This window comes from Egretta garzetta, unplaced genomic scaffold (genome assembly GCF_000687185.1).
Source record: "Egretta garzetta isolate BGI_Z169 unplaced genomic scaffold, ASM68718v1 scaffold415, whole genome shotgun sequence".
NCBI classification, from domain to species: Eukaryota; Metazoa; Chordata; class Aves; order Pelecaniformes; family Ardeidae; genus Egretta; species Egretta garzetta.
Window position 1 is genome coordinate 2,481,305 of NW_009259686.1, and position 18,403 is coordinate 2,499,707.

Sequence of the window (18,403 nt, forward strand, 5' to 3'; positions counted from 1 at the left end):
GAGTCGCGGCCATTTGCATTTTTCATTTACATCAGTGACATTTTCATGAACGGAGCGGCGCGCCAGCGCGCCCAGCCCCGCCATGCGGGTCCTCCATTCATGTTTTTCAGAAGGATTTATGCATGTCAGGGCTGTCATCTGCAAGCTCCCGAGGCAAGATGCAAATAAGACTGCAGCCAAAGGCAAAATTTTGAAAGGCTTTTTTTTTTTTTTCCTTTCAACAGACTGAGGATGCTTTGCTTTTTTTTTTTTTTTTTCTGTAAACATCCAGTGTGCACGTTGGCGAAACGAGTTTTCAGCCAAAGAGGTTACGTTACAGCCATTGAAAATCCAGAGCATGTTTACTGGCTCCATTGCTCGGCAGGCAGCTTGACAGGCAGTGTGAAGGTAATAGCCCTCACAAAGCGGCTGTGCTTTGGACTAGGAAGAAAAGTGCCCTTTGCTCTGATACTGAGCGAAGATGGTTTTAGGAGAACCACCTGTGTTTACCGATATGCCTCTTCCTGCTCTGTAAAGAGGCTGTCCTCTCGCCTTGAAAGATTCAAGGTCAAATGTTCAACTATAGGAGCTCTTGCCCTATTTACACTTTTTTTCCCCTGAAACCACGAGGAGAAAAGCTTTCCCCTCTCTGCACTTGCAAGTAGGGCTGATACTGGTGCTGATGTAGAGCTGCTCCTCCCTGGCATTTGTGCACGTTACCTTTTGGCTTGGGATGGGAGCTGGCTGTTCGGCTGTCCACTCGCCTTTCCTTTTGCTGGGCTGCTGCTGCCTGAGCCGTTTGCTCTTAGCCTGCCTTTGTGCATTACACAGACCTCACCCACCCAAACCGCTGCTTGTGTTTACAGGCAAGTTGTTTGTGGTCTCTGCAGGTGCAGGTGCTCGTTAGCTGAATGCTCTCTCATCTTTATGCAAGAAAACGCATACTGCACTGATTGCGGGCTCATGTGACTTTGAGGAGAGAAATGGATGTGGTCTAATGCTCTTCCCAAAGACGTTTTTGTAAAACTTTTATTTGGCTACCACTGAAAATCTGATGTAGAACAGTACACATTTTGAAGTCTCTGAGACACTAATTTTTCCTGCTTGAAAAATCCAAGGTTAATCTGGGATTTAGTCACGGACCTCCTTGAAGCAGAGCAGAAGCGGTTCTAAAGAGAGTTTTAGTGGCTAATAGTGCTTTGTGGTATCATCCTTAATGATGCAGTGTGTTCCTCTGCTTATGTTTGACCGCTGCTGGACTAGTGTGGCATGTGAAGTCAGTGCTTTGATTCTATTTTGTCCATGTCCTATTCAGGTAGCACTTAAGTAACCAGGAAAGACCCTTCCCCTCCCTCTGTGGTACTGATAAATTGTATTTCTGCCTCTTACTTGGATTTGTGCATTCACATGGGATAAAGAGACTCATTGTGTCCCAGCAATAACATCTGTGCAAGTGGAAGGCACAGCACATCCCTCAGATATTAGTAATAAACTAGATTGAAACATTCTGTCAGTTAATTAACAACCAAGGGTAGAATCAGAAGCTTGAACTTTGATTGACATCTGCTGGGCTCTTAAGTGAGCTGCACTGCAGGAATTCTACTTAGAGTAGCATATAACAAGGTCTGCATTGCTATTTAGCTTTCAATTTAATTAGGAGAATTGACACATGCTGTCCGAGCTGCTGCACAAACCAGCTAAAATAAAAACTTAGCAAGTCTCTGCATTTGAATGCAAGTTTCATTACTGCATTGGAGAGCTTCATGTCAGTGGTTGTCATGTGTGCCCACGCTGGCTGCTCACCAGAGATTTTGGTGCAAGCCACTGAAAAGAAACAGGAGACTTTTTTTTTTTTTTTTTTTTTTTTTTTAGCCAGCCAAAAAAGTTGGGATTTTGTGTTTGTGATGTATTGGTGCATTAGAGCCTTCGGACACGAACGTACATGGTGCTGTGGACTTAACCTGGGCAAGAGCCAGACCCCAGAAGAGGTCGAGTGACTTCATGACGGGGGTCACGGAATGAAGTTAGGCTGTTCTTGTGGATAGCACATATTTATGTGAACATTCAGAGAATCTGAAATCCGGATGATAACATCAGTATGTTTTGTCCTGTTTTCATCTTCACTCCATCACTATTTATCACTGGAAGCAGAATAGCTCTGGGGGATAAGGACTTTCTGTTTTGCAAACAAGACCGAAAGATCTCTTTACCATTGCGCGGCAATGAAACTCTTGCAGCTTCTTTGCACAGCTAGTGCAAAACATAAGACTTCTTAATGGAGAATGTGTGTTGACTGTAGAGTAAATGCCTGCTTCTTCTTTATTTGAAAACGTTGCATTAAAAACGTTGCTTAAAACAAGAAAACTAGATAATCAAAGAAGGAAAGAGCTTTTTAGCATGTACAGAGGTCTCTGGTTATGTGATGATTCCACACTAACCAGTTGCAGCAGTTAATAACTGGAATAAGACCACAAGGGATTAATAAGTAATGTACAACTCCATACATTTAACACCATTTATACAGGTGAAAAATGGGAATGGTTCTCATTTAAGGTATTCATTCTCATGGGTCAGAACTTTTCTAATTAAATGGTTTCCCTCAGGGAACATGCATTCATCAAAATCAAAATATACAGCAGCGATTACTTGGTTTGATCAAAGAGTGAATGCAGAACAAGCAGCCTTCTGGTGTCCCACCAGCTGGGCTGTGGGGGCCTCTTGGCCACCCTCCCCAGAGCTGGCAGGAGTTGAGATCCTGAGCACACACAACCTGCCAGAACCCAGCTTGAAAGTCCTCAGCGCTGCTGGCTTCCAAGGCTAAGAGACCATGCAGGTCATCAGTGAGAGAAACTTTTGCTGCTCATGTGATTTGGCAATACTTGTTTTTCTTTCCAACTCAGAATGAAACCAGATTTAATTGACAGAAAATTACTCTTCTCTGGATAGCTCTAGTATTTATTACCTATTTTACAGTAACTGCTACTTATGCTGAGATCTGTACAGAACCCAGCTGTGGTTCTTTCCTCAAAGAGCTCGTAGTCTGACTCATAGAGCTCAACAGCATTAATTTGATTATTACTCATTGTAGTTTGATGGTTTTTTTAGGGCTGGAGAAGAAAAGGTTTGTGTATAGTTCTAGCACCAGAGTCCTAGTAAATGCCCATCAATAGGCAACTGTCTCAAATGCTTCTCTGTTATAATTTTAAAGGTATCTGGTGAATACTGAGGTCTGTGCATATGTGCACATGTTGGTAGAAATGGATGTGTCGTGTATTCTCTTAGATGCTGCCATGGTCTTCATGAATCCTATTTGGTTGCTGTAGATAAGCCATATTTAATTTAATTGCATTTTAAGTTTTTACATTTAATTTTGTCCAGAAAACTTGGGGAATCTGGCACTGAAAGGGCTTTACTTTTGTAATACCAGCATGAGTCACCTTTATCTGTTGGAAGAATAGTAACTAGAGTCAGGTTATAATTTTTAAAAAGATACCACATAGGAAATCGTACAATATTTATACATTTCATCTACCTAAGATATAGAATATATGAGCTCAATTTATGTTACAATTTGAGTATCAACTGGAGTACATTGGTGTTTGCATAAAGTGGAGATTGCTGGCAAGAGTCATGCGCATCCTTGTGAGATACACAAAAAGTAGAAAAGCATTAACAGATGAAGCTGATTTGAAACGATGCCATTTTCTTTCTAGATTCTTATATCCCGATGTGTAACTAGTTCCGCTCTCTATGCTTTCTGACCAGAGAGTCCAGGGTGGGGAGAACGGGGGCAGCTCTGCTTTCCTTTTCCATTCTTTATGTCGGAAGGAAGCTCTGCCTACTGTGAGTAGTGCAGTCCTATTGAACCCAACTCTGAAAAAGGGCAATGCCCAAGGCCGAAGGAAGGTGAGCTACCAGAGATGCTTGATGTCTTGAATGGTTTTGGGTTAGTTACATTTTACTTTCAAGATGCACTCCTGATAAACATGTGAAACTTTTCAAGAACGTAGCCCATTTATTTAATTTTATACATTCTCAAATCTGTTGGAGTGGTAGTTCTGAAGACCACCTCTGCTATTTAGACCAGACCCAAAACAGGTGCAACCTTGATGGTGGCAGGATATGCTGCCTAGTATTAATTTTACATTGTGAGTGATGTTTGGAAAGAATCATCTGTATAGGGAAGAAGGGAAGTAACTCAGCAGAGCTATTCAGCAACTGCACAACTCCCAAGACCACTAAAAACAGTAAAGCTCTGTCTGCCAGGAGCTGAACAGAGACTAACACATCTTTCCCTTAGGTCAGCAGACAGGAGCGTCTCTGCAGACAGGTAATGCTCCAGACATTAGTGTCAATGCTAATGTCTGGGGCATTACCAAATAAAGTGAAAGCTGCTGTCACTTCTGCTTTAACTCACTGTCTCCCCCCCAAAAAAAAAGAAAAAAAAAAAATAAATTGGAATGCTTCTTTGTTTTTAAAGCGTTGTTTACTTCTGTGTTGCATATCAAGTGAAACCTTTTTTTTTTTTTTTTTTGACATTAGCAGCTGATTTACTTATTGTACATCTCAGAAGTGGAATTTGTTAGAGAAGAGCTAGAATGGACTGTTCCCCAGGGGAAGGAGAGCCAGGAGCTGAGGGCAGCAGCAGGATTGACAGGGCGCCATGCTCACCAACATGCTCCCACGGTGCCTGAGAGCATGATAGGTCTGGTGATGTTTACCAGGGTTCAGTCACCTCCCAGCAAGCGTCAGACAAATCCATAGTGATGAAGTTAAACCAGAAAGTCAAGTCAGTGGGTGAGGGTTACAACCAAAAGCAGCAAGGCACAGGCATACTTGCAACATGGTCTTTGTTGGAGCTAAGTGTCTGAACCTGAGCTTAAATAGAGCTCCCAGGCAAAGAGGTGACCCCTAAAAGCTGTGTCTCGCATCTTTCTCCAGAAACTCTGTTCCCAGCAACCTGATCCCAGCTTACATGCTGCCCTGCACCTGAGCTGGCCTCCAGCACAGTCAGCTAACCCCTGGGCAGGGAGCAGAGGCTGCAGAGCCTGGGGGTGCACTCAGCCCTGACAGGACTGTGCTCTGTCTCCTGCTAAGATTTTAGTCCACTTTGGGGAATATTATATTGGCAGTGTGGTTTCATGGTACAGATTCAGAAGTTTTATGCTATGCAAGGTATTTGCTGTAGCATTTCACTAGCAGAGTGAATTGTATTTTCTTTGTGTAGTCTAAAGAAAAGGCATTTTTACATCTATGTTAGAAACAGACACAGACATGGAAGTGTTTTTCTTAGTGCCACTCCATTTTACACTGACTGACAGATGCGTTTTGAAGCATGTAGTTTCAAAGTTGCACAGCATTTCAGCTGTGGACCATGCCTTGATTTTAATGAGTCATGCAGGTTTAAACTAAATTGTAGTGAAGTGTGAAATCTTTTTATTGTAGTGTCATGTGCAGTGTGACAGCTTTATTTATAGGCCATCTCTAATATGAAGTGTGTGTAAGGATTTTGTAGGCTTTTTATTGTTACTGTGGGTAGAATAATAAGTATATCAAATGTGATTATGAAATAACTAGTCATTCGATATAGCCAGCTCTGCAGAGATGAGTGGGATTGCCAGTTAATACTTGTAATGGTTTGTGTGTGTATGTGTGTGTGCATGTGGTGGGACAACTTAAAACCAATCTGTCCACGTTAATCAATACAGTTAGCTCAGGAAACTGTGTGATGGTACCTTTCACTTCTTCCAGAGCTGACCAAACCTGGCATTCTTGGCAGTCTGTTTTTATAGCATAGCTGATCTTCTGGTAATAACTCCTGTTTCTCTAAGATTGTTAATTGTCTAAGATTATGTAATGTGACTGAGTTAGAAAATGACTCCTATGCCAATTAGATGGCTGTGCTCTTGCTCTCAATTGTAATCTGTAGAGATAAGCTTCCAGCAAGCAGAATTTAGTTCTTGTATTCTTCTCTAGGGCCATAATAATGAGTCAGTACAAAAAAATACAGAAGTGGGTTGGAGAACATGAGTAACCCACAACCCCCAACTCAAGTCCCTTTAAAAGCCTGAGTGTGATAGAGCACTTGGTAGCTAGAAAAAATCTCAGAAAATATATTGCTGCAAGCAAACTAGGTGCTGTATATCTGTTTTATTTCTATAGACCCTCACTGTCTTTTGTAGGAGACAGTTTTGCATTAGTACATTTCAGTGAAGCTGATACTCAACAAAATACTTTGTTTTCATATGCTCAATGTTACACAGCTATATTTCTTACACTTTCAGTATTCTTCCCTGAGTTTTACTAGGAAAAAGCAGTGGAACCCACACATATGTACTTGTTCATGTGTGATACGTAGGGAGCATGACCTAACCACCTACTCCTTTTGTCACATTTCCATGATTTTGTTTAAATTTGTTGCCCCATCTAGTGTGTGCTGATGATGAGGAGCTATAACCTCACTGGCAGGCTATGCAATTCCCCTGTGCACAGCCCAGAATGTTATCCATCTTTTCAGCTGTTGCATCACAGATTCAAGGTGATCTGGGTGTTATTACCAGCTCTAGGGTTTTTTTTTTTTTTAATATTTCCTTTCTAATGAATATTGTATAAAAAGTGCCTTTTCTTTGTGTCACTTTCTATTACTTTTTCAACATAAACCTGGTGTTATGTTGGACTCCTTTTTCAGATAAGGTTAGTTATGTAAAAAATGAGGTAATGTATGAGTTTAGAGCTTAAGAGCCGGTAAGAGATGGGCAGCCTAGGAAGTAGATATCATCTTCCTATTCACAGAAGAGATCACTTCGGTTTAGATCTTTTGTTCCCACTGCTGGTTTCAAAAGCCCCTAATTAAATATACTCTGCAATTTAGTTAAAATGCTTCTCACCCCTTAATCAAGATCATCAATAAAGTTATTGAAAGAGTCATGGAAAGCCTTCCTAAAACAAATAAAATAAGCTTAGTCTTAGGCACCTAGTTTTTAGACTCTTAAGTTAAAGCAGAAGAATCCTCAATCAGGAATGGTTTCATAATGAAAGCAGTTTCATGACAGCGTTTTTCCTTCTGACAGTATGCATTGATTCAGTGTTTTCACAGGGGCTCTAGCTCTCCAGAACCCCTTTTGGTAGCCCTATCTACTCAGCCTTCCTTTCAACATGATTGTGTTGCTTGACACCCCACCACCCAGACCTTGGTTCGCAGTAGGTAACGGCACCACCAAAAAAGACCAAGGGGCAGAATGCCATATGAAGAACCAATCTATTGCCAGGTGGAAACAATTAATTTTTTTTTTGTGGGAGTAAGAAGTAGAGGATAAATAATGTGTAACTCAAATCTATCTAACACATTTTTTTTATCACTGTTTGATTGTAAAATGTTGTGAAGGAGTAAAGCTCTTTAGAAGCTTTCTGCCTCATGCATTTGGAGGTGTTGGTGACCAGTGCTTATAATCACAGCATTACTTCCAAATAACTGCTGCATGGCCATATTACGATATTTTAGTCGAACAGGTGTGACACTGAATTACCAAAGCAAAATAAAATCACTGAAGTTTGGTATAATGGGAAAGTGAATGACAATTCTTTGTTTGCATCCATCTGGGATTTATTATTCACCAAAAATGAGATAAGAGGTAGTGTCATTCATCTATGTAAGGAAATGTCAGGTATTTCTGGTTATGGAAATTATGTTTCTATTTTGGCCAAGAAGTCGCACTGGGAGATGACCCACTGAATAAGAGGTTGACAAGACTTCTGGAGTGTTAGGGAAATGATTTAGCGTTGACATGTAAAAACCAAATTGACAGCAGAAACAGCGGAAGGACTGCAGCACAGCGTTTAATATGCCCAAGACAGCCTAAATCTTCCAGGAGGCAAGCAGCTGCATTTTATACCAGCTGGAGCCTTTGTATTATTTTCATATTCAGCCTGAGATACAATGAGCTATGCTAATTGAATAGATGGCATTACAGCCTCTAATTAAAATTCCCCAGGACACTAAACCAACAGGGATTGAATTTGTACATGAAAAATACCAATCTCGCCGTACCGTCATATTTGAGAGGGTTTTTTTTCTTCAGGAATATAATGAGGTATATGAAGCGTGCTTGATGGACTTCTAGATCATCTGTCTTAAATTTTTAACTTTGATTTGATTTCGTTATGTTTAGTCCTTCCTGGGACTTGCCTGTGAGACTTTTTGGGGGGGCGGCGGGAGATGGTAAATGTTTGGAGGATGGGTTCTGAAACAAGCTTCATTATGGGAGAGCTGTCCTCGCCTGGGGAAAGCCTCCAGAAGTTTTTCCAAACACTGTCAACCTGACAATTCAAGTTGGTTTCTGAGCCTTCGCTGACACCGTGTGGCAGAGGTGGGAATAGCAATCGTTTTCCTTAAAACGCCTCTTGATTCTGGCGGACGAAAATGAAAGCATCAGCTGTGAGATGAAGGGGTTAATGAGAGTCGGATTACTTAATAACCATTAGAAAAATAGCTGCTCTTTGTGAAAGCTGGCCTGCATGTTTTCATCTGCAGTTATTAACTGTAGCTTTAAGTGTTTTTATAAAATAAAAGCAAAATTACAGATAATAAAATACACTGGGCAGGTGATTAGGTTCCAGTAGAGTTCTAGCAGTCATGAAAACCATGCACAGTAGGAACGTGGTTTTGAGTTAGAATTTCTTTCACATTTCTCTTTTTTTTTTTTTTTTTTTTTTAAATTCTCATCCTCTTTTCTTCGATGCCTGTGTTAATACAGTTTTCCCCGCTTTCTTCCTCAATCCCATTTATAGCTGGGAACATCAAAGCTTGCATTAAAGATTTGCATATAATGTTAAGTTGAGGTTTTATTTAGAGCTATTTTTACTATTTCTTAGCTTTTCTGTGGAGGTCTGAAGGCCACTATTTTGTGCCCTAACTGAAGAGGCATGCTGTTAACTGTGTCGTGTCTCCCAGTTTTTTTAGGAAGGCTGGTGCTGGCCTCATCTCTTTCATGATTTTGGAGTACTTCTTGATAAATAAACTCCCAGTTGAGAATCTTTGCTACCTTTCTCATCCTTGCTTCTCTTCTCTAAGGTGAGCAGAAAGCCACAGCTCTCTGCTAGTTCACTCTGGGTAGGCAGATGGCATTTCCCGTCCCAAGGAGTTGCCTTCCCCTAGCATGTTTCTTCAGGATTTATATGGGAGCTGAGTGCCTCCACTTCTCTATAGAACCACCTGAGATGAAAATGCATATTTAAAGGAGTGAGAGTAGAAAAAATTCTTTTGTTTGGATACTTAACCGTTACAGTATATTCAGTGGCATAGTCAAACTACTTTGCACACCTATAAAATAATAGTTTTTGAACCCAGGCTAGAGTGTCTTTCTTGATGATCTAATAGGTTACTGGCATATCACTGAAGCTGTTGTCCCAAGGCTACTGAATAACCTTGTACTGTGGTGGACTCAGAAAGACGTCAAGCCTGGAGGGAATATATTGAACTAACTTTCTGTCATTTAAACCATTCTGTGCTATTCAAATAACTCATAGCAAATGCTTGTGGCTCAGTTTAGCTTTCCACTGAAAGAAAACATTGCCAGTGCTTGTGCAGGTTGAAAACAATACTGCAACCAGCAGAGGGCAACGAAGGGGGGGAAGAAGCTGGCTTGTTTTTTATGATACTTTCTCTTCGGAGGGTTTACTTACGCAAACTCATTTTGTGTATACGTATATGGAATAAGTTTCTGGGATACTTAAGTATTATGGTAGCATGTTCACATGCTAATTAAGATGCTCTTGTGCTATGTGCCGTACAAAGAATGGAAAACAAACAGTTTATGTTGTGAAGAATGGATGAGGTCAAAAGGGGAAACACGCAAACATAAACAGAGAAATCTAAAGTAACAAACTGTGCTGCATTTCTATGCTTGTAAATTATTATTTTTTCCACCTTTCAGGTGCCTCTTTGTCCCCGTAGATTAGAATTCAAAGGAATTCAGAACTACTTTCTGTGCATTGGCTTTCCTGCATACTGCTGCTCCCTGCATAGCAAGGGGCATTGTCTTTTACATTTCTCTGTGGAATAGCAGGTACTGGAGTTCATCAAAATTCCATCCATGTTAAGCCCGTATGATCTGGAAGGCTTAGTACAGAGCTGGGAATTAGGAGTCCAAGTTTCTTATTCTGTGTCTGATTTGCTACACTGTATGGCCTTTAGCAACTTCTGTTCTGCACTTCACTTTCCGTGCATCAGTGATGAAAATGACAATATTTTCTTAGCTCTCTGGGGTATGATGAGGTTTCATTTGCTCATACTGATAGGAAGTTTTGAATACCACTTGCAAAAGGCAATGAATTGATTTCTGATACAGTTTGCCAGTGAGATTGAACTCATATTTGTTAACTTAATGGGTTTGTTTTACCAGAAATAATATTTATGTTAAGGTGCTCTTGCCAAACAGGTCATGAGAATGGCCATGTTCTCAAACAGGAATGAGAACAGGCCTTGTCAAAGAGTACACATAACCACTTTATCTGGCACCTTTAGGCACTGACATCCTATGCTGAAAATAATGCACTTGTCTGCATTGGGTAGAATGTAGGACTGTTGAAACCATAGCATTAGAACAAAGTAGCTGACCGCTGAACTTTTAAACTAACATTTTATTTACTTTTTGCCTATTGATAAAAGAAATAAAAAGTACAGAAAAACATTGCTACTAAATATTAACTTTTGCCTAAATGCAAGACAGGACCATACTTTCAATATAAGTTGCACTCAAGACAAAGAGCAAGGTATAAATAAAAGCCTAAAGTATTAAAATTGAAAGTGAAACGGTGTTTGCAGTTTTTTCCCCAGCATTGCGTTTTAGCCTGTGAACAACATTCCAGAGGGGCAGCAATGTATTATCTTCCCTGTTAGGTGCTACCTCTGCATTGTCAGAATGTAAATTATGGCTGTAGTAATCCCATGCACCAAGTGACAGCAGTAAAGCTCGGAATAGTTATGTTGATACCTGAGGCCACTATTAAGAGAACCTGAAATTCTATATCCAGGAAGAAAACAATAGAAGAAATGGATACCTTGGGAGATTTTCTCCAAAACCAGTCCAAGAACAATGAAGAGCTTTGCGGAGGTGTTTTGACTTGCATTTACAAGAGTGTGATAGATGTGTATCAAGGACTAAATTTATACAAGCTATAGAATTTGGAACCATGTCTGCACCACGTTAACAGATATGAAGAACATCTATTGTGGCACAACAGGGGGTTTAGATTAAATTTGGAAGCCTATGTCCTAAAAAGGGAGTTGATAAAATCACCTTCTCTTAGAGAAACTCAAGGCCAACTAGCCTCTCCCTCTCTCTTTGTCCTAAATTACCCCTAAATGTCTAAACATAGCCCACATAAAGAAGTGCTCCAATCTCAGCTCCTGCAAAAGCACTAGTAAGGCCTTGAATGAGTATTCTGCTGATTTTGGTCATTGCACTCTGACAACAAAGGTGCAATCCAGTCTGAAGGGTGTCCAGAGAACAGCAACAAAGATGGTTACAGAAGTTCTAAAAATGACCATCAGTAAAAGATAAAGAGTTCTGGAGTTGTACAATCTGAAAAGAAAGCTGAGGAAAAGTGTAATAACAATCTCTACATACGTGAAGCACTGCTGCAGGGAAAAACTCTTCTTCATTGCTGCCTGTGTACAGCGAAAAAAGTGATGTAGATAGCAGCAAAAGAAAGGTAGATTAGACAGATATTAGAAGATATTTTCTAATAGGGAAGGTAGTTAAACACTGCAGCACATTTAAGAGAGGCACGGTATCTTTGAATAAAATGTGTTAAAATGTAAACTTGGCAACAATGGCTTGGTGGTAGTCTTGCTGTAGTTGTGCTGGTCTAGAGACTTAAGCAAGATGAGATATGTGGAATGAAGTAATATATTTCATTAGATCAACTGATGCAGCTGGAAGATGGGGACAAGCTTTCAGACGCACCATCCTTCTTAGGATCTAAAGAAGCATCTGATCTCCAAAGCTTGTGTGCCTCAAAGACATTGTATCTTTTTCCAGCTGTTTTACCTAGTTTAATAAGAGAATGGCTTAACTCTAGCTGATCCAGTTTTAGATTTGGACAATGTCTTGAGGACCCTTCTAACTCCATTCCTTAGCATTCTGTGATCTGTTTATTATATATCTAAATTAAACATAGTGCTGTGTCCTGGCAGATTAAGGAGACTTTGAATCTTCATCCAGATTTGCATGATGGATGAATTATTGTTCACAGGAGAGAACCTTTGATGTACAATGCATTGTACTGTTTTCTTACGAGAAGTATTGTGGTCTTTCTGGAAAATTTTGTGCATCAGTTTTTAAAGAGCTTTTGGTGACTGAATCTAAAACATTCAAAAGAAATTGATTGCTACTATCTCTCAGGGTTTTGCTTCCAAAGTTATTAAAAACCTTATTCTTCAGGCTAGTTTCTCAGACTCAATTTTGGCATTTTTAATGTATTAGCTTATGAATTTAGTGCAGCCACGTTAAAGGACTGATTTGCCTCATTTCTAAAAGCCTTTCTAAATAGAAAAAGAGGGAAAATAAAAGTTATAAAACCAGCTTTAAAGGCACATCTTGTAAAGCATCTGCTACATTCTGCTTTTGATCACAGTAACCATCATCAAAAATATACCACATTTAAAATGGGTAATGCTTAATACCGCAAAAATTACCTTTATTTACTTACCTCAAATCACAGTTACCCAAACAACTGTTACAGATTCTCTGCAGATGCAATAGATATGTTATGCCCAGCAAAATATTTTATAAAATTATTGTTGTCTTCGTACAGTTTAAAAGATTCCGTGTGGTAGCAATTTGAAATAAGCGTCACACTATCATAAGAAAAAGATAAACTTTAACAAATGGAGATTGTATTGACATAGACTAGAGCCAATGGATTAAAACATGTGAAAAAAGATGTTTAGTGAAGATCAGCTAGCAGGAAAATGTGCTGCTTTATATATCAGATTATTTTCCATGCTGTGGTTTGTGGAAAACTATTCTTTCTGTACTAAGATTCTCTCTACATGTACCCTCTTGTTTCCACTCTAAAAGAAAACACGTGGTTTTTACACTGAACTACTTATTCAAGTTTTCTGTGTTAAACAAAGGACAAAAACATTTCCTTAATTCTGCAAAGCCATGTGTTTTCCTGTTGAAGCATTCCCTAAGTTATTTCCATCTCGCTAATTTGTCTTTCCAAATTCAGTTTGCATTGCAGTGTGGAAGAATCATCACATGCGGACAGTGACCAACTATTTCATCGTGAATCTTTCTCTGGCTGACATTCTGGTCACAATTACTTGTCTTCCAGCAACTTTAGTAGTGGACATCACAGAAACGTGGTTCTTTGGGCAGCCCCTCTGCAAAGTGATTCCCTACTTACAGGTATTTTTTTACAGTGTTTGTGTACACTTTACCCATGTTACAAAAAAAAAGAACAATAGCATCTTCCTAATAGTGATAATCTGATGGAAGTCTATCCCTGCTACTGAAGTAGATATCTCAGGGTACTTGCTGAGGATTAAAGGACCTGTTCCACTTGTGAATATGTTTATGCTTAATAAATAATGTTCTTGGTCCATCTGATGGTTAGACTTGGGCAATACACTTTTTGGAACATGTTTCTGATGCTCTTAACTTTTTGTGATCTTTTTTTAATAATTCAGGAGGGATATAAAGCAATAAAAATTACTGTAAATAGAATTACAGTAATTTATACTCTGTGTGTGTGGACTTAAACAGCTCTACAAGTGTCCAGGACAGAGAATCCAAACTTTTGAAGGGCATCTGTGCTTTTATATGTGTTTAGTGACTTACTTTACATTCTTTAGAAATAGTCAAAGTATTCAGGTTCACTGGGAGCTGATCAGATCAGATTTTGTGCCTTAAGCAATGATTGCCACCACTCATTTACCAGTGGACTTAATTAGTTATGAGATCATTTGCATCAAAATGATTGACAAATACCTTTTGTAAGAATAGCTGGTTAGATGAACTGACTGCTAGAATGACAAGTGCTTGGCCTTTCACTCATTATAAATCAAAAGAATTAAGCAGAACTCTGAATATATGCAGGTGATCAGCTCTGTGCCTCCAGCACAATTTATATTTTCAGCAGATACCTGTATGGCTGAAGAGCCACATTGTCAAGGACAACACTTCTCCAGCAAGTGTGTTTTCTACTCAGTACAGTGAAAATCACAACATTTTTTTCAAAGCCTCCATTCTAGCGGAAGAAAATCTGAAGAGAAAGTGGAATGATCACCTAGCGTACAGAGTGAAAGAGTAAAACCAAAGTGATAGGTTATTTCCTATGCCAAATAGAAGGAAAAATGACTTAGTCCGCCTTAAGCTGATTGTTGTTGGGTTTTTTTAATGAGACCCCCAAATTTCCATTGTTCCTGTGAAAACTGAAAAGGCAAAATGATGGTACTGGTATCTAAATATAACATAGAAAACAAACAAGCAAACTTGTTCTACAAAGAAATAAAGATCTAATCAGTTGTCTAATGTTTTAAAAGTAGTTTTCCAGATGAAGTTTTGCAAATTCTAAGTTGCATAAATATGCTCTTTCAGAATCTGACCCTGCTACACCTACTCAGTTTGGGTAGCGCCCTAATCTATGAATTGTCCTGTTGATTCTAGCGGGACTACAGCAGATCAGAGTATCTGTTGTGATTCTGTAAGAAGCTATTTTAAAAGAAGTCTATCTCTGGGAATAATTTTGATTTAATAATTGCAGATAAAGAGCTAACTGTCAAAAATAGAAATAATTTTTTAAACTCTGGGAAAAAAAATGCAATAAATAATTTTTAAAGCTCTGAAAAAAATACATTTACATAATATTTCCTTTTCTTTAGACAGTTTCAGTCTCTGTGTCTGTACTAACACTCAGCTGCATTGCTTTGGATCGATGGTATGCAATTTGTCACCCTTTGATGTTTAAAAGCACAGCCAAGCGAGCAAGGAACAGCATTATAATTATCTGGATTGTGTCCTGCATCATAATGATTCCTCAGGCTATTGTCATGGAGTGCAGCAGTGTGTTCCCAGGATTAGCCAATAAAACCACCTTGTTCACTGTGTGTGATGAGCACTGGGGAGGTGAGTTTGTCACTGACCGTAAAGACTGAATTTGTACTGCTGTTAAGTAATAAAAATATCAGGACGTATTAATATGCTGTCAAGTTGTATAAACATATCACAAAATGTTCTTAATTATATAAGCTTTCCTAGAACTACTGTTTTTCAAATACTGTGAAATCCTATTTTCTTTTGTATAGCTAAGACTTAAAGTACATTTGAAACCAGGTTTAAATGAATGAGGCTGGCTTGTGTCTTGACCGTGTTAATGTTTCCCAGAGGGCAGAAATGTTCCCACCCTTAAATGCTTATGCTTATATAATTATGTGATCGATGGACATTGCAGGTTTACAAAGAATTCAGTATTTAGCCTTAAGAAATAACTACACAAGAACAGAATTTCTGTTTACCTGATGTATTGCTTTTTCTAATTGCTGATATTTGACTAGTCTTTATAGAGATCTCCTGGGACTTCAATGCAAATTGCATGTCATTACAGAACTTACAGAGATGTCATCGATACGGGGTAGCGAGTTAGTCTGCAATTTGAAATTTGTCATGGACGAGATCATTTAAATAACTTTGTAAATGTAGTCAGTTACAAATGGTTCTATCCAAGAAGTGTAATTCTGCCTTCCCAGGTTAACTTTGAATCTAACTAGTTCTTTATTTGCATTCAGCTGTAAGAAGCCGTAAGGGTTGCCAGGGTGCAACGACTTCTATTTTGTCTCCGTTCACAGCAAGTGGTGCTAGCCACCCACCCGAATGGTTAAGACTCTACTCTGGTGGGCCTTGGCATAATGCCAACGCTAATAGAGCATGTGAGTTACACGCTGTGACTCTGACACTGGATATAATGACCATCAGTAATACCATTATTCACACACAGGAAAATAAAGCCAAGTTTGCCAAAACATATAACTAAGAGGTGCCTGTTTAATAGCCTCAAGTCAGGCTAAAACACAATCAGATTCTCTCCCAGTGCTGTCTCTGTAGAAGAAGATTCCAGTCCTGTGAACAATTAAGATAAAATACAACTGGATCACCTGTACTTAATTATCGTGATAAATTAGCTTAAACAGCTTGAACTGCTGAGGGCTCTTCCATATGCTGTTTTGGAAGTTCCTCCCCTGCTAACAGCCTCCACAGGGCCACCAGGGGATTAATGAGAAGACATTGGCTATCGCATTCCCTGTTCTTTATCTCCTTCATCCCGGTTAGTCCTCTGGGACAAGGCAAGGGGGCAGTGATGGCCATTAGCTAGCTGGCACTCATTGCAGACAAAGGTGTGCTGGAAGTTTGTAGGTTAGAGGAAGCCTCTGTTAAGCTATGAGTATTGTACTTGCTGTTTCATTGGAAAGGACACGTCTGCTCTTCTAGTCTTCTTCCTTCTGCAAAAAATTTTGTATCCCAGGCTGCTGCTGGATGCTGCAGTATTTATGTGACTCTTTTCTTTCACAGTGTTCACTCCAAGCACAATTTGTGTCCACTCATTTTGGCTGCAGGACTAATTACCCACACCTTCATCACTTCAAAGTTAGATCTGCAGCAAAGATTCTTTTAATCAACCTAGGAAACAAAAATGTTGTAGTTAATTAATTGGAGAGTCAGGAGAGCATTTCATCAGGGAGCACAATCTCAAAATTTCCAGATCTGCACTGAACACTTTTTGATTCCCAATAGGAAAGTGTTGCTTTCGAACTACAGTCTGTAGTAGCCTTGGAACTATTTTAAAGAGTACCTCTCATTCAGTGCTGCACTGAAGTAGCTGCAGCCCACAGATACGCCTGAGCTGAAGCACCCATTATACAAAAGAAAAAAAAAAAGTCCTGTGTATTTGCAAGACTTTACTCCTATGGAGTGTATTTGCCCAAAATGAATCTATTGATCTTCAGGTTATGCTGTGAGCCATCGCTTGGATGTTTGGAGAGGTATAAAGGGATATAACAAAGGCAAGTACTTGTGCATAGATTTAAGTTCTTCTTTTGTGTGGCTTCAGAAGTACAAACACTCCAAAATTATTTTGTTGGTTTCTTTTTTAATTTATATTGAGCATTAAATGAAAAAAACCCACATTAAAATATATTAAAAGTTTTCTGAAATGGGAAGCTTTTGATTCCACTGAAAGATAACAATCCTATTTTTATCCTGCTGCCTTTTTAAGGAATTATTCTTCTAATGATAATGCACTATCATTGCTAGTCATTCTGCTGGTGCATTTCAGCTATCCATAAAAAATAATCTCCACTTTCTAATAATAGCTTATTATGGTAACTTAGGAGGAGAAACCTTCTATGTATTAAGTTACAAGTAGGTTGCTCAAATTATGAAATTACTTGGTAAATGCAGAGTTAACCATATATTATCAATGAGGATAAAATATATATATTAATGTCCTTTTCGGACTGTGGAGAATAGAGTGTCATTAGCTATAAATAATTTCCATTCAACTGAAAATGTCTAAGGACACTGAGTTGGGCCATAGAAGATGCATTTTTTTCTACTGAAAACCAGGGTTTGAAATCACAAAGGCCCCCAAACAGAAGAACTAAAGAACATGGATAACAGGGCTGCAGTTTGAAAAGAGTGGTGAGCCTTGAGGCCAGAAGAAGGAATAAAGAGCTAATATTTTCAAAGAAAATAGTTGCATTTTCGTTGGGTTTTGGTTTTCCTTTTTTGACTATGGGAAGGTCAAAGAAAGCTTACTAGGAGGAGGTTGAAGGAGAAAGAAATTCATGTTCCTACAAATAAGCTATGTTTGCAAAGAGAAAGTGGAAATGTAGATACAGCACACACTCAAGAGACCCTGAGCAAATCCTATATAAGAGTCAATTTAGAGGAAAGGGATAATATTTGGGTGTTTAGAACTGTATGTAATTTATTCTGTCTAAAATTAGATGAAATCTTTGCAGAGCATCATGTACACCGTATGTCCCAAGGATGTTAAACTGTGAATTGTCAAGGTTGGGACTGCAAAAAGGGGGTGCTCAATGACACTTTCTAAAATGTAAAAAATAGTAATTCTGGGAACTCAGGGCCACTGAAACATGAGGTGCTATGGAGGACTAACGGGAAGCCAGGCCCAGGAAAATGTCAGAGATGCCAAAGCAGGAGACAGCACTGTACCCTACCCAGACTTAGGTCCAGCTGCTGAAATCCACAAGTCTGATGAGTGTCTGGAAGTAAGGTCTGATCAGCACTGTGACACTTTGGGTCCTTAACAGTGAACAAATAGTGGCCACCCTGACTAATAAGGTTTCAAACATGCTGTTGGAGAGCTGCCACTGACTGCAAATGGAGCCATAGTTCAG

General features: G+C 39.2%; 1 protein-coding gene across 1 annotated transcript in view; it reads left to right on the plus strand.

The window, feature by feature from the left end:
- The window catches only part of HCRTR2 (hypocretin receptor 2), a 34,418-nt gene that overhangs the window by 1,446 nt on the left and 14,569 nt on the right, over window positions 1-18,403 (plus strand). The window contains exons 2-3 of the mRNA XM_009638782.2: window positions 13,216-13,394; window positions 14,870-15,113. Of these exons, the coding sequence (XP_009637077.1) occupies window positions 13,216-13,394; window positions 14,870-15,113 (423 nt within the window). The remainder of the gene's footprint in view (window positions 1-13,215; window positions 13,395-14,869; window positions 15,114-18,403) is intronic.